General features: G+C 37.1%; 1 protein-coding gene across 1 annotated transcript in view; it reads left to right on the top strand.

The window, feature by feature from the left end:
* Nucleotides 1–626: 626 nt before the first annotated feature.
* svilc (supervillin c) overlaps nucleotides 627–15,024 on the top strand; it is a 23,858-nt gene continuing 9,460 nt past the window's right edge. The window contains exons 1-10 of the mRNA XM_043234673.1: nucleotides 627–663; nucleotides 3,833–3,909; nucleotides 6,444–6,941; nucleotides 7,719–7,883; nucleotides 9,042–9,218; nucleotides 10,377–10,411; nucleotides 11,956–12,017; nucleotides 13,111–13,259; nucleotides 13,595–13,823; nucleotides 14,532–15,019. Coding sequence (XP_043090608.1) covers nucleotides 6,637–6,941; nucleotides 7,719–7,883; nucleotides 9,042–9,218; nucleotides 10,377–10,411; nucleotides 11,956–12,017; nucleotides 13,111–13,259; nucleotides 13,595–13,823; nucleotides 14,532–15,019 — 1,610 coding nt within the window. The 5' untranslated portion in view covers nucleotides 627–663; nucleotides 3,833–3,909; nucleotides 6,444–6,636. The remainder of the gene's footprint in view (nucleotides 664–3,832; nucleotides 3,910–6,443; nucleotides 6,942–7,718; nucleotides 7,884–9,041; nucleotides 9,219–10,376; nucleotides 10,412–11,955; nucleotides 12,018–13,110; nucleotides 13,260–13,594; nucleotides 13,824–14,531; nucleotides 15,020–15,024) is intronic.

The raw sequence follows: 15,024 nt of genomic DNA, 5'->3' as shown, positions 1-15,024 counted from the left end.
CAAAGTATAATTGCACAAGATTTTTTTATACAATAGCACATGAGCATAAATTGGTTCAGTGGTGGTTTATGGAGTGACATCTGCCATTCTGAAGAAACCTAATGCAGAGGGGTCAGCGAGTTCATTCATTATTTACCGATATTTTTCCAGCTTAAAATTTAAAAGTACACCCCAAAACAGTCTGTTAATGTTTAGCTGACATTTGTTCACCTCAGTATTGCCAGTGGTTTTAGCATTTACCGACATTTTTTGTCTGTTTACTAACAAACTAATTGTCGTTATGAATTGGAAGCTCCGTCGTGTGACGTCAACATAATGGCGACCATGAGGGGGCGACCCGCTCCATGTAGAACTCAAATGCTTGATATATCGGCTATTCTTGTTCATGTTTTTATTAGCAGGAAAAAAAATGTTAAACCAAATGTAGCTGTTTAACTGTAACTGTGCTGTTACCCCTTACAATGGAATGTTGCCCTAGTCATGGGGTATTTTTACCTCTCTCTCTCTCTCTCTCACACACACACACACACACACACTCACGCACACACTCACACACCCCTAAAAGGGCTTTTCACACGTTCCCATTGGCCATTGGGGCAGAGTGTGTGTGTGTGAAGCTGTCAGAGCTGATCCGAGCGCACAGCTGATCCACCCACAGACGGAGTAAGTACACTCATTCATTTCTGTTCTTACATTTATCACGATTTTTTTTGGAATATCAACAGTGAGATTCTTCTATCGTGGTGAAACTTGACGACTAAGCGATCAGCTTTTGAGCTCATTTCATAAATGTGGCCCATGCAAAACAGTGTAGTGTGTTTCTCGTGTAATGAGCTCGCGCGCTGGATTTTGCTTGCAGACCGAATAACGAGCTTTTATTGCGAGTCTTTACTGTATAAAATGTGTGAAGTGTTGTATCTGGTTCGCTGCCCTGCTCCGATATCTGCTTACTTGGACCTATTTCCAGCGCAGCAAACGCACCTGTACACCTCAAACTCAATAACTCACTTCATCAAGTTTCTATAAATGTACGCTAGCGCAAATTCAAATGACTTAGCTGAATCATTTGTCTATGCTGAGCATTATTTTCATATTGTGGTCGTCTGCATTTCCTCACCAGGACTTGATAAGCAGTATGATGACTGTTATAAGTGATTGATATAATACATTACTTGACGTTTTATGTGCAATACATATAAAGGCTTTCTGGATGCATACTGGTGCAACAATTTATACATTTTACTCAGTTTTTTAATAAATGCATGGAACTACAGATATAGTGCACTACGTTTTAATGCTTTACTACTGAGTGTACCCAAAAATAGATATTGTCTGCAGATATAAATGCATTGAATTATAATATGTATTGTAAAATCTTAATGAATACCTCTATCATATGTTATATGTACAGGCTTCAAATAAACTTGCAGGTTATTATTATTATTATTTTTATTGGGAAGGATAATAACCATAACAGGAAAGTTAGAATTTCTTTCTTCCCTGCCTGCAATGAGGTTATGAGTCAGTTAGTGTTCATGTTTGTAGTGTGTGTGTGTGTGTGTGTGTGTGTGTGTGTGTGTGTGTGTGTGTGTGTGAGGTTATGACTTGTCTAGTTTGTGTGACCTGTGTGTGGTGTGAGTATAACCGAGGTCAAAAGCTATGTAATTTCTGTCATCCACTGCCACTATTTGTTTATTTGTTATGTTCATTCTGTTCTTGCTCAGCGTCTTAAACATCTTTGTGTTGTGCTGTTAACCTCTTGTCTTAAGACTATTACTATGTCTGTAATGATGGTGTTAAATATAACCGTGACATTGCATTACCTGATCATAGCTCAGGATGGGGGCAAGAATGCTGGAATCCCATCATGGTTGTAGCTGTAAGTCCATAAACTTACTCTGCTCTAAATCCTTATGATGTAACTGAGCAGAATGACATGTAATAGGACGTGTCTTATAGCAGTATGTATTATAGCAAACAATGCCTTTAAGAAAATTGTGCCGGTATTACTTGCTCTGGATTTTTTCTTTTTTTTTGCATTTAATCCTTTAATCGTTTGATTCAGATTTATTTAACATATGCACACATACACACACACACACCACAGAGATAATGATTTATACTGATTTTATAAGAAAACTAATGCCATTTTTTGAATTTGAAAAAACAGTGTTTAGTGTGTTTTTTCAGACGAAGATACAGGAAGTGTCATAAACTATGTTTACATTGTCATTATACACAAGGCGACAGTATGTATATCCAGTTTCCTCAAGTTACATACACCAGTAGGTGGCGACATATGACTGTAAGCGTTTGAATCATTAACTCAACTGATTTGTTCAAAAACTCATTCAGGGAATACACACTACTGTGTGTTGAAACAGATCTGCTGTGGCTTTTTTGAAACCTTTTTGGTTGGGAAAGCACAAATATGTGGGAAAAAGCAATTATGTTTCTAATATATAAGTTACGCAATACGTAAGTTGCCTTGTATATACCACTGACATGGCTCAAAAACACAAGACACAAGGTGATATAATAATTTTTTTCAAATAATGCTTTTTTTTATTAACTGCTTTTTTTAAAAACTTGACTGCTGCTTTTTTAGAATGCCAGCACGTTTCCTTAAGTGGAAAAGCAGCGCATTCTGTGTTTTTTTTGCAGTCTTGCTCGTATTGTGACAAGCAGAAAAGAAACAATAATACAGATTAAGATGAATTAAGATGTGTATCGTACTGAATCTCACCTGCTTTTTGAATACAAGCCCTTTGGCAATTAACTGATGTCTGATGATTTCTAATGCATCTTGAATGACTTGTTTTTCCTGGCACAAGCCTTGGTCTCGTATTATTATAATGAGACCTAACAATCTAAATGCTGCAGGATTGTTGTGAATCAGCCAGAAATTCATAAAACACACCTTCCATAAGCTAGCTGTAGTACAATTAATCCAGCAGCTATTAAGCAAGATAAGTAGTGTGTGCTGAGAATATCTCGGTCGTGACCGGTGATTTGTGAACGCTGCTGTGTGTGTGTGTGTGTGTGTGTGTGTGTGTGTGTTTGTTTGCATATGTCTGTGCTCAGCACATGTCCATGCCAGATAGAGTTACTGGATTAAGGACTGATGAGTCTAACTGATCCCAAACGTCAACCAGCCACTACAGTGCCTTTCCTACCCGTATCCTCAAACTCCCTCTCACGTGACTCGCTCTGTCTCTCTGGCTCGGTCTCTGGCGTAGTTGCTTTGTTTGGTTGCTAACTGCTGGATGCCGTGCAGGGACATCATTACTTACAAACTGTGTCGTTCCTCTAATGTAAAAGCAAGGAAAAATAAAATGTAAAATGTTTTAAGCAGTATCAAAGTCAGGCGTCAGTTAGATGAAAACAAAGATGTTGTTAGATGCGCATAGCAGACCTTTTTAACACAAATAGTTGGTTAAAACACTCTTTGCTCTTCTGATCTGAGACTCTTATCAGGGGTCATAACATGGCTGAGCTTGTTAAACCTCTCAGGCAAGACATGACTCTCATACTCCCTATAGAAACATGGCAATGCTGCTGAAGATCCTGCTGGTGATTCACAGTCTTAAGAGGTTTAAGCTATTATTAGATTAGATTTGACAACAGCATTCATCAGCGTTTATTTATTATAACTTAAATAATAACCAATAGTCTTTCCTGTAGCTTGAACAGATGGCACAATGTGGTTCTGTGTTGTATTACCAAGAAAAGCAAGAACCGCTAAAATGTAAATGTATAATTTAAATGCAACGTAAGCTCATTTGGATAAAAGTGTTTGCCAAATGACTTCCACAGTTTTTGTTTACAGCAGAAGTCAATGGCTACCGGCAATGTTCTTTTGTTCTCAACAGAAGAAAGAGGTTCACACGGTTTTGGAGTGAAATGAGGGTGAGTAAATGATGACAGAATTTTATATTTGACCGAGCTTTTCTTTTACGTGCACCAACCTGTGGTTTCCACTATCGACGGTTGCTTAGAATATTGCTTTCAAAAACTTGCACTTTTAAACTTATGTGCTTTTAGCCTGCCAAAACACTGTTGTCGTCTAGATGAATGGGCATAAACCGTTTGCTAGTTTTTGTGTCAGGAAGCAGTCGCTTGTTCGGTTCTTGGAGGAAGAGCACTATTAAACTGGTCATACTAATTGTGATTCCTCATGTTGTGAGTTCAGTAGAGTTGAGAGCTGAAAATGTGGGTTCCTGAAACACTCGCTGCTCATTCTCTGCTGTAGTGCTGCTGGGTCTCTGCGCTGTTGTTATACCGGGCTTATTGTGTTTCATTTGTGAGAGGATCTGGCAGAACGCTGATGCCTACAGTTTGCTTATTTAGGAGCAGAGGAGCCCTTACAAATTCACACACACACACACACACACACACACACACACACACACACACACACACACACACACACACACACACACACACACACACACACACACACACACACACACACACACACGCACACACACACATTCATAGCTGTTCTTTGATGGACTAAACTTCAAGATTGAAACCAGTCATTACTAGATATTCCCGTTTCAAAACTATTCTTAACAATTTCAAAGGGCTTATTTAAAACATGAGTAATTATAGCTCAGTCTCTTCACTAAACTTAGTGTGGCCTTCCACACACACACACACACACACACACACACACAATGGTGCATTCCCTACAGCAGCTCTCTTGGAGGGCTCCCACGAGTCGACCGTCCACCACATGCCAGCCAGGTCCATGTTATATGGGTGATAACATGGTGATGTCATTATTTATGCATGAGTAAAGCTGTGTTTATGTTGTTATGGCAGGTTGGTGTCTAGGTAACCACATCTGTGGACTCATGAATGATCATTTAGGAAGGCATGTTCTGAACAGCACTGTTTGGATGATTTCATGTATTACAGCCGAGTGTGACGAACAAGATGATGGCGTACAGATGCATTAGCTTCACTTGTTATGCAGGTTCTTCATCTTATTGTTTAGAAATGACTTTCTTTACTATACTTTACATAAAAAAATAGATAAATATAAATTATATAAATAATAGCTATTTCTAAGTTAAATAATGGTTTATGCTAAATATTTATAACATGCTCAATAAAATAGCTTGAAATGTTTTGGAATTAGTTCAAACTTAACCCTAAACTGCACTAAACTAAACTAAACTCCAAAAAGACAATTAACAGTAGTGTACTGCACCACTATTTTTCCCCAGTTATTATTAATATTTAAGCTTTTATTTCGCAAGGAATTAACTTGATCAATAGTGACAGTAAAGACATTTATATTTTTACAAAATTTAATTTAATAAATGTTGTTTTCAACATTAATAATAATACAAAATGTTTCTTGAGCAGCATTTATGATGATTTTTGAATTAATGATGCTGAAAATAATATTACTGTTTTACTGTATTTCTGATCAAATAAATGCAGCCTTGGTAAGCATAAGAAATTCTTACTAGCCCCAGCTGTTGAACAGTAGTATATGTTTTTTTGTTTGTCTGTTTTTCATCAGTGTGTCAATGAGGTATTTAGAGATATCAGATATACGTTTAACACACATTAACAAGCTTAATCATTTTATGCAATGTAAGCAGTTTTTAAGTAGGAATCATTGTAATAATTATAAGCTTTGTTGCTATTAGACTTTTATTTATTTAAATGTGCAGTATTATAAAAGCAGTAAACCTGCTGAGACTGCAATATACTAAAATACACCTGTATTGGGTGTTGATGGATCAGCTTGTCTGATGAATGGCTTGCCCTCAAAGACTGCTGAGTTGAGCTGCACTTCAGAGGTGTAGAGTGTCAGTGCAAGTGGAGTTTCCCAAATGTAGGAGCTCAGCAAAGCAGGTTATAAAGCATACTTACACAGATAAATAAGGAAGAGAAAGGCTAGTTTTATAGGTTGTTTTTTAGTCTTGCACGAAGAAATGGGGAAAAAAGGGTCTATGTTTATAGTGGAGATGTTGGTTGGGTTACTCTTCATTTTGATAGTTCTCTTTAGACATTCTACTAACTGTAAGTATCTTTGTAACTACATATGAACCACATGTCAAATAATTCTCTTTATTTCCCAGCTACATGTCTACTAACTCTGAGAGTAGACTTTTAGGGTAGGTTTAGGGTTAATAGAATAAGTTCACGTATACATGCAAAATTTTTCATAGTCAATATGCGGTATGTTGTGAACCCATCAAAAGAAAGAGTTAGAAGTTGTCAAGCAGACAGTCTACTAATTTTAAAGTACACTCGACTTGACTTAATACTGTAATGACAGCCAGTTGACATGTAGTTGCAAAGTAAAGTGGACTATGGAAATAAAGTGTTACCGATTGCTTTCGTGTTCTCCTGTTTATAGAAATGTTACGCCTCTGAATACTTCTGTTTTAATCGAGAACTCTTATTTGTTTTTTTAACAGTGCCATGTCCTCGGGGAAGTAATCAGGATGGTACACAGACACATTATTAGAGGAACCTGCTGTAATTCGAGCTTCTGATCAACCAAACTTTCTTCAGTTGAGACTCCGCCCTTGTTTTTCAATTTGAGGTGTTGATATCATTTTAACCGCACGACAGGACTTCTACTTCAGACACCCAAACTGAGTTCATGTTATGGAAACGATGGAAAGTGCAGCCCCGGAGTCCAGAGCTGAACGGATAGCGCGCTACAAAGCGGAGAGACGCAGAGAGCTGGCCGAACGCTACGGCAGCCAGGAAGAGGAGCTCCCGTCTAAGTGGTCGAGAAGAGAGAGGGAAGGACGTGGCGTGCGTGACTCTACATATGTGGATAAGTCTGTTTCGGGAGGAATGTATGGAGGGATGGGGAGGAATGGACAAATGGAAGAGAGGCCTGTTCCCACAAAGATCTCCAATGGGTGTAAGGTGAACTCCAGTGGAGAGAACACACACCAAAGCAGGTGAGCTTTCCTGTGACTTTGTACTCTACAAAGATTTGTGACATCCCTCTTAGCCCAACTAATGGTCCAATTCTTGCATTTACTCTGACTTGGTATTAAAGGTTTAGGTATTGGGTAGGATTAGGGATGTAGAATATGGTCATGCAGAATATGTGCTTCATATTCCCTAATAGATAAGCAATTTGTTAATAACAGGCATGCTCATATGCAAATAATGAGAACTGGTCCTTATACTAAAGTGCTGCCAAATTCCTAAATTCTATTTAAAACATTCTTCTAATTTGCTGTCCTTGAACACATTTCTGGTTTTACTGTGGACATAAGCAAGGCATTGCATTGAGGGAGATATGGGACATTTTCTGCCAATATTTAGGCTGATTTCGCAGGACTTCCAGCTTTGAGTTTATTCTGATCCCTGCTATTAGGTTTTGCTATATTTCCCTGTGCACTAAAAACCGACTGAAACTTGATTTATTGTTGATCAATATTTAAACCCCGTTTTTGTGCATTTAAAACACATTCATTTTATTAGTACCTTCGTATTTGTTTATTTTATATATAACTGGCAAGTGTGCATCACGTCAAGCTTGTTTCTTTATGTCAAAACTGTGTAATCCAAATGGACGGAAATGTTATCTGCAAATTTTTTTCCAGCTACACTTTTAGCACTCTTTATGTATCTACCCCTGTCCCTCTTATCTCTCACCTGTCCCTTCCTTGCACACTTTATTTTCCTGGCGTTCTTGTGTCTAGTTGAAGTCTTCTGCCTCTCTCCAGGGAAGGTTTGTTAGGCTCGTCTGGTACAGTGGCAGGGGAAAAGCCTCCAGACTCCCATGGGCCTTCAACCCCTGACACTCCTCAGTTACACACTCATGTATCTGTAGGCCGGCTGAGGAACGCTCTTCTACAGCAAACCTCGAGCCCAGCTCCGTCTGATAGAGTGTAGGGACTCCTCAGTGTGTGTCTTCATTTCATGCTTCATTCTGTTTGTATTACCCCAGGCAAAACATCTTCACTTATTTGACCAGCGCTAACTCTTAACACCAGTATCTATATAACATGCTATATATTCACATTCACAAAATCATATTACTATAACACATATAACACATATTAATATAATGAATATATGCTTCTGCTCAAAAGTTATGATATTATTTGGACTTTGTATTCATTCAAAAATCTTGAAAAAATCTTTCGTAAATGTTTCTTAAGCAGCAAATCATCATATTAAAATGATTTCTGAAGGATCATGTGACTCTGAGGACTGGAGTAATGATGATGAAAATTCAGCTTTGGATCACAGAAATATAAGACATTTTTGAAAAAGTTATTTAAAAGTTACTTATTCACATATATATAGTAGTTTTCATATATTTTTGTTCAAAAATTGCATCCTTGGTGAGCATAACATACATCTTTCAAAAACATAAAACAAATCTTACTCCAATTTAAATGGTATTGTTTAAATAGAAATAATATGAATATATATAAATAAATATAAATAAACAATGAATGTACTTTACATAAGTCATACATAATATATGGAAATATAAAATTATAAATATATTATAAATTATAAATATATACATGTATATAAATTTAAATATTTTCAAAATATATACTGTATGTGTGTGTGGCTTAACATATACATAATAAAGTACAGCACACATATGTAAACAACTATTTTAGTTTATATGTTATGCTCTTTCAAACATTTAAAAAGCTTTCACATTTAATAAATGTTTTTAAATGTGTTAAGGAATATTTTAAGCATTTGTTCCATTGTTGGCTGGATCTTTATCCTTGTACGCTAAAGATACATTTTGGGGTTCACTGGAGTTTATCTCTTTATGTAATAACCTGTATTCTGTGCACATTTTGTGGTGCTAACACAGTGTTAATGTGCACCTGTAGTTTTGGGGCAGTGTGTGACTGATGCTGTCTAACACTCTACCATCTTCAGTGTGCTGTGAGGAGTAGCAGAGTTCTTCTCTGATCTTTTCTTTTGACTCATTGCGTCTTTCTCTGTTTCTTTTTCCCACAACCACACGTTCTTCCTCTCCCCCATTTGTTACGGTCTGTCTGCTCAAATGTTAGAGCCACTGATGGTGGCGTGGTGGCCTTGACCCTTGACCTCGCAGTTCAACCAGGTGCAGAGGGAAGTCGTCGGCGTGCTCGTCGATACATGCCAGGGGATTCTGCAGGGAGCCGCAAAAATAGTGAACGTTTCCGTACTCAACCCGTTACAGCCTGTGAGATAAAGGACAGCTGCGGGTATGGAGACGACTGTCTCTGATCTCCACTTAGGCCTACAGTGTGCCTACCTAGACACACTAAACTGGGTGTTTTGCCTGTATTAACCTTTTATGATGTTTTTGTTTTTAATTAAAAATGTTGCAGTTTTTATATATATATATATATATATATATTTTTTTTTTTTTTTGTATTTTAAAATGAATATATTTCAGTATTAATGGCACTTTTTCTATGCACTTTTTCATAAGCATAAGAAACTTATTTAAAAAACATAAAAATTGCACAAATCTCAACTTTTGAAAAGTACAAAATTGGAGCAAGTTTCATCCATAGGGGAAAAAAAGAAAACAATGTATTAATACAAAGTAATTGTAACTTTTTATCTTACAGATCATATTTCTCCCCTTGCAATTTTGAGTTTATATTTGTAAACTTTATATCATTTAACAATTGCAAGATATAAACTCAATTACAATACAATAAAATCACAATAAAAAGTTTAAACTGTAACATGAAAAATAGCAATCACTCTATTGTGTTGAATGTAAACTCAGCATATTGAGAAAGAATAAGGAGATATAAACAAGCAAAATGTCAGAATTATGAGTTATGTGAGTTCTCAAAATTCGAATAATTCTGATTTAAGGGATGTTGAATATTATCATGTAGAATAACACACACACACGCACATATATTTATAATATATACACATTGTTGAATCACTGCATAGTAACAAATGCATGTTTAAGAAAGTGCTGGGTGTGATTGTTGCTTAGTAATTTAAGAGTAAAATCAAAGAACTTTTTTTGTAATATAACTACCTGGAAGATATTAACAGAGATCATAAGCCAGCACAGTCCTTTCCTTTGAGTCAGGAAATGAGTTCAGCATGTATCTTACGTGCTTGATAGGATCATCAAACAGGGTGTGTGTGAGAGCTCATAGCTTTAATAGTTAGCATTATGTCATGCTTATAACCTGCACAGATGTGTCTGTGTCTGTCACAGCGCCTGTAGTGCAGGAGAGGCTTGTTACAGCAGATCTGGCGTGAAGTCATCTCACTTTTTTCTGTGTATCTTTTGCTTTGCATGAAAAGGATTGAGTGCTTGAGTGTGAGTTTGATTGTCTGGTGCTTCCTGTTACTCTAAGAGCTCTCGTTTTTTTCTCTTTTCACAGAATAATGGACGATGAAATTCAAGACAACTCACAAAGTAAGTGCTTAAAATTGCTGCACTTTTAATCAAGCAATTCATGTTGTTATAAAGTTTAAAACCTGCAGTGAAAAGCTCATTGCACTTTTTCAGCAGCACTGAATTGAATTATTGAGGTAAATTGAGGTTGGTATCATTTTGAATGCCTTTGAAAGATCTTATGCCCACCACGACTGCATTTATTTTATTAATGTAGTAACATGATAGTATTGTGAAATATGTTTTCTATTTTAATAGATGTTAAAATGTAATTTGTTCCTATGCACTGTAAAAAACAAAAATGGAGCTAAGCTAAAATTTTAAGGCAACCAGATTTGGCAGATATTTGAATTTGTTTCTCATCTTTTGATCGTATGAGTTTTGTAAGTTGAGAGAACTCAAAAATCTGCTGAATTTTTTTTTTTTTTTTTTTTTGCAAAACCACATTTTCAGCACTATTACGTCAGTCTTCAGTGTCATGTTTCCTTCAGAAATCATTTTATTCTACTTATTTGCTGCTCAAGAAACACTTATGATTAATATCAATGTTACTTAATGTTTTTGTAGAATCCGTGACATTTTTTTCCAAGATTCTTTGATTTACATTTCTCTTCATTAGACACTTTTGATCAATTTAATGCCGAATAAAGTGTATATTAATTTGTAGAAGAAAAAAAAACTAACTTTGATCGGTAATGTGTATACTGTAGTATGTATGGTTTTGTTTTTTTTATTTTATTTTATTTTATTTCGTTTAAGTTTCTATTACTCTAATGCTACATAGTATCAATGCAACATAACACCTGTTTTAAAAATACATTTTTTACTGCTAGTTTTATGATGGAATAAAACTATGGATCATAGTGAGCCTGTGTGTAGTGGAAGTGTGTAAGATATCATATTAAACCAAAACATAAACACACTCTTATACACTTTTACACATGCATATATTTTGAGTAAGAGGATACTGTCGTTAACAGTTATAATGATCTCTGTTTTATTACCGGAGAGAGGATAAATCAAATCTCAAGAGCTTAAAGAGTCATAAGTATAAGCTATGCTTTTTAGGACAGTAATAATTCACACAATCGCCTAATCATCCAAAAACACAGTTAGCTTAATGAACTAAGTTCACACATGACCTGAGAGACAAACAGAGGGAAGAAGTGTGTGTGTGTTTGAGGTCAGCGGTAAATCTGCCAGGCAAGAGAAGTACACACAGGTGAAGAATACATCTGCCAGGCCAACCACGGAGCAGTGAGTTTATTAGTGCGTGAGAGACTAGGTATGATATGGTCCTTAGTCATTTAGTGATCTCACACAGGCGTTAGGCTGCTCTGATCTAAGATGAATCAAATGCACATGTGCGTGTGCGTATGCGTTTAGATATAGCTATAGTTTGGGGCCAAATAATATTTTAAAGCATTCTGAAAAGGGACCGAGTTACAGCTAATTAATTATAGTTCTATTATTCAAAAACAGTAGCGGTTATGTCCTCAGTTAGATAAATATGTGTCTGAGTGTGTGAATCAGCATGTAATGTGCGCTTGCTGTTTTTCTTGCAGTGGATGTAAAGACCGATGACAGAGCCAAGATGAGTGTAGCTGCCAAGATGTCTCTGTTTAAAGTAGGTGAAACAAGAGCCCACCATATCTCTTTAGCAACTGCTGCAGGCTGAAAAGAAAAAGGTCATTGCCATGGATGGAATACACACACCTTGTATATATTTACCCGTGTGGGGACTTCCCAATTTACTCTTCTTAATAGAAACTAATTATATATACTGTAGACTATACTTATCCTGTACTATGAAATACCCCTTTTGGTTTTTTAGTATTTAGTACTTATTTTTCAGGCATCATAATATTATATTTACAGAAATTGCACACATTTAAAAAATCTAAATCCTTCTGCTTTTTAAAAAAATACATATATATAATTTTAACACTTTAGAACACTTATTCACTATGATTACTTATAATAAGGTGGTTGTTTAGGTGTTGGGTTTGATTAGTGACATAAAATAAGGTCGTGTCTAATAAGGCATTCATATGGGTTTAACAACTATTAAAAGGCTAATATTGTAGTAATACGCTTAAGACACTAGTTAAGAGACCCTAAAAAAAGTCTTAGCATAATAATTCTACAAATAAATAAATATAATTTAGTTGTAAAAAAAACTTGTAGGAAGCATTAGATTGAATGCACTCATTTAATTCTCTGCATTTTGGAGAACTCGCTCTCTATTTCTGCTACAGCTTGTTTTTTCTTCTCTGTTCTTTTGCTTTTTCTTTGGGCTGTAGGTGGTAATAAGACACCTGGAGTGTTTGGTTACAGTGCGACCCATTGGGTTTCATTGGTTACTGTGTCTTCCTTACCCAGAGTGCCAACCCGGGCTCTATTTTATTCATTCTGCCATTGACCCACTTAACCAGAGACATCAAAAATTGCAGAAATCACAGAAACTGTCCACCTAACAATGATAATTCTGACATGTATTCATCTACATGTTGATGTGATTACTGATAGTCATTCCTCTGTGGGATGCATTATTGTTTTGCATACAGTAGCTAGAACATATGCCAACATGACTGTAACGACCGAACTCTGAAATCAACGGTCGTTATTTGACTTTGATGGACTTTGGTTAACATTCACGTTAATTTTATGAAAACAAACAGCACGGACACTTTACAATTTTTTTGTCATTCTTCTGTCAGGAGTTGGAAAAGACATCTTCTGCTGAGGCTTCCTCGTTCCTCAAACCTCGCTCCAGTAACAGTTTTCACGAGCGCAGAGTTCGCCGTAACAACGATGCTCGTGCACTCACTCAACCAATCACCTTTGAGGAAACAGCGATGGCAGCGAGGTAGACAGGACTAATTTCTAATATTATCCAATATGGGACTAATATTTATCCAATATATATTGGATAGTCTTAAAATCTCTATCTATACTCACAGCAGAAGCACCACTGCTACATTAAAAAGTAATTCCGAGAGTTAAAAACAAGCAGTGTATGTAGAAGAAAGATGATTCATGAGTTCATGAACTGTTAATTATTTTCTGTAGCTCAAATAGTAGAGCGTGGCGCTAGCTGTGCCAAGATCTGATAAAATGTAAAACTGTAGTTAGAATTCAGTGTAAGTCGCTTTGGATAAAAGCATCTGCTAAATGTAAATGTAATTATTATCCTTCCTCCAGCCCACAGCGGGGTGAGGCAGGTGAGACTGAGCCTGGGGTGGAGGATGATGCTGGCACCAAACTGTCGATGAGTGAGAAACTGGCTCTCTTCAACAAACTGTCTCAGCCCATGCTGGGTGCTGTGGGGGGTCCGGCGAGAGACGGCAGCCCTCTAGAGGCCGCGGAGAGACGCAGACAGAAGGGTGCGCGTTACCGCACGCAGCCCATCACCGTGGATGAGGTCAATTTGGTAAGTGTATTTGGTGTGATGTGTAAGTCTCCACTTGTTAAATCTGTCTAGTCAGTATGCAATGTGAACAGATCTTCTCTAGTGACAGTGACAAGAGCTTTAGATCTAGTCAACTTTGTGAATTTTCATGCTGGTTTGTGCTGGTTGGTGCATGTTTAGCTGGTTGAGCAGCACTGCCATCACGCACAAAAAAGTTCAGTGCTAACATTTTGATCATTTTTAAAATGTGTGTAAGAATATATGTCCAAAGAAAGGGCCTCATTTATTTTTTTTCATCAACCCTTGACTGTTGGAAGCAAGTTTTCATAAAAATGCTACATTTTAAACAGAATGCTGAGAAAAATCATGCTTTTGTCGAAGAATATAGTTTTTAATGATGATGAAAACATAGATGCAGTAGACTGTAACCATAAACACCCCCAAAGCTTTATTTCATTCAGTTCCATGATGCAGTTTGGATTAATATGCTGTTTAATGTTTGATGAAAACACAGCGAAAACACAGAAAGCTTAAAATTTGCGTCAGTGGTGGGGAGGGGGTTAAATAATAAATTATTACAAATAGCTAATTCAGAATCCAATTAATTAATAAGGTAGGAATAAAGGACATTTGCAATTATTTGCAGTAATGCAGTTTTGCAAATCTTCCATTGATGTATATATATATATATCTTTCAGAGACATGACAATGTCTTTCTTTCACTCTTAGCTTCAGAAAGGGCCTGTTGAGCTTCCTCGTCTTCATCTGGCACCTCACCTCTCTGACCGACAGCAGGCTGAGTCCATCAATCTGAAGCCCAGTGAAGTGCGTCTCTCTGGGCAGGACTGGGCTTCCTCCTCTGAACTCACCCCATCACCCCATCTAAAGCCTGCATCAGACAGCAGCTCCCAGAATGCAGTGCAGATTAAAAGCATCTTGAAAAAGAGCTCTTCGGAGGGAGTGGTGTGGAGGAGTGAAAGCAGAGACAGGGATAACCTGAACGGACACGGCCTGGAGAGGAGAGAGAGAGAGGTGATAGAGGAGAGACAGATGACACCCGTGGATCAGTCCCCAGCTCCTCTCTCCAGCGCTCCCTGGAGGCAGAGGGCGAGGAAGGAAGCCTCTGTAAGCTCTGGCAGAACACGCAGATCTGCTCCAAAGCATGAGGAACGTCCGTCTCTATCAGAGGACCTCCAGATCACCGAACAGAGTGACAGGTGCT

The sequence above is a fragment of the Puntigrus tetrazona genome, chromosome 3 (assembly GCF_018831695.1).
Source record: "Puntigrus tetrazona isolate hp1 chromosome 3, ASM1883169v1, whole genome shotgun sequence".
In the NCBI taxonomy this organism is placed as follows: domain Eukaryota; kingdom Metazoa; phylum Chordata; class Actinopteri; order Cypriniformes; family Cyprinidae; genus Puntigrus; species Puntigrus tetrazona.
The sequence above is the reverse complement of the archived record's forward strand: the minus strand, read 5'-3'. Positions and strand labels throughout refer to the sequence as shown.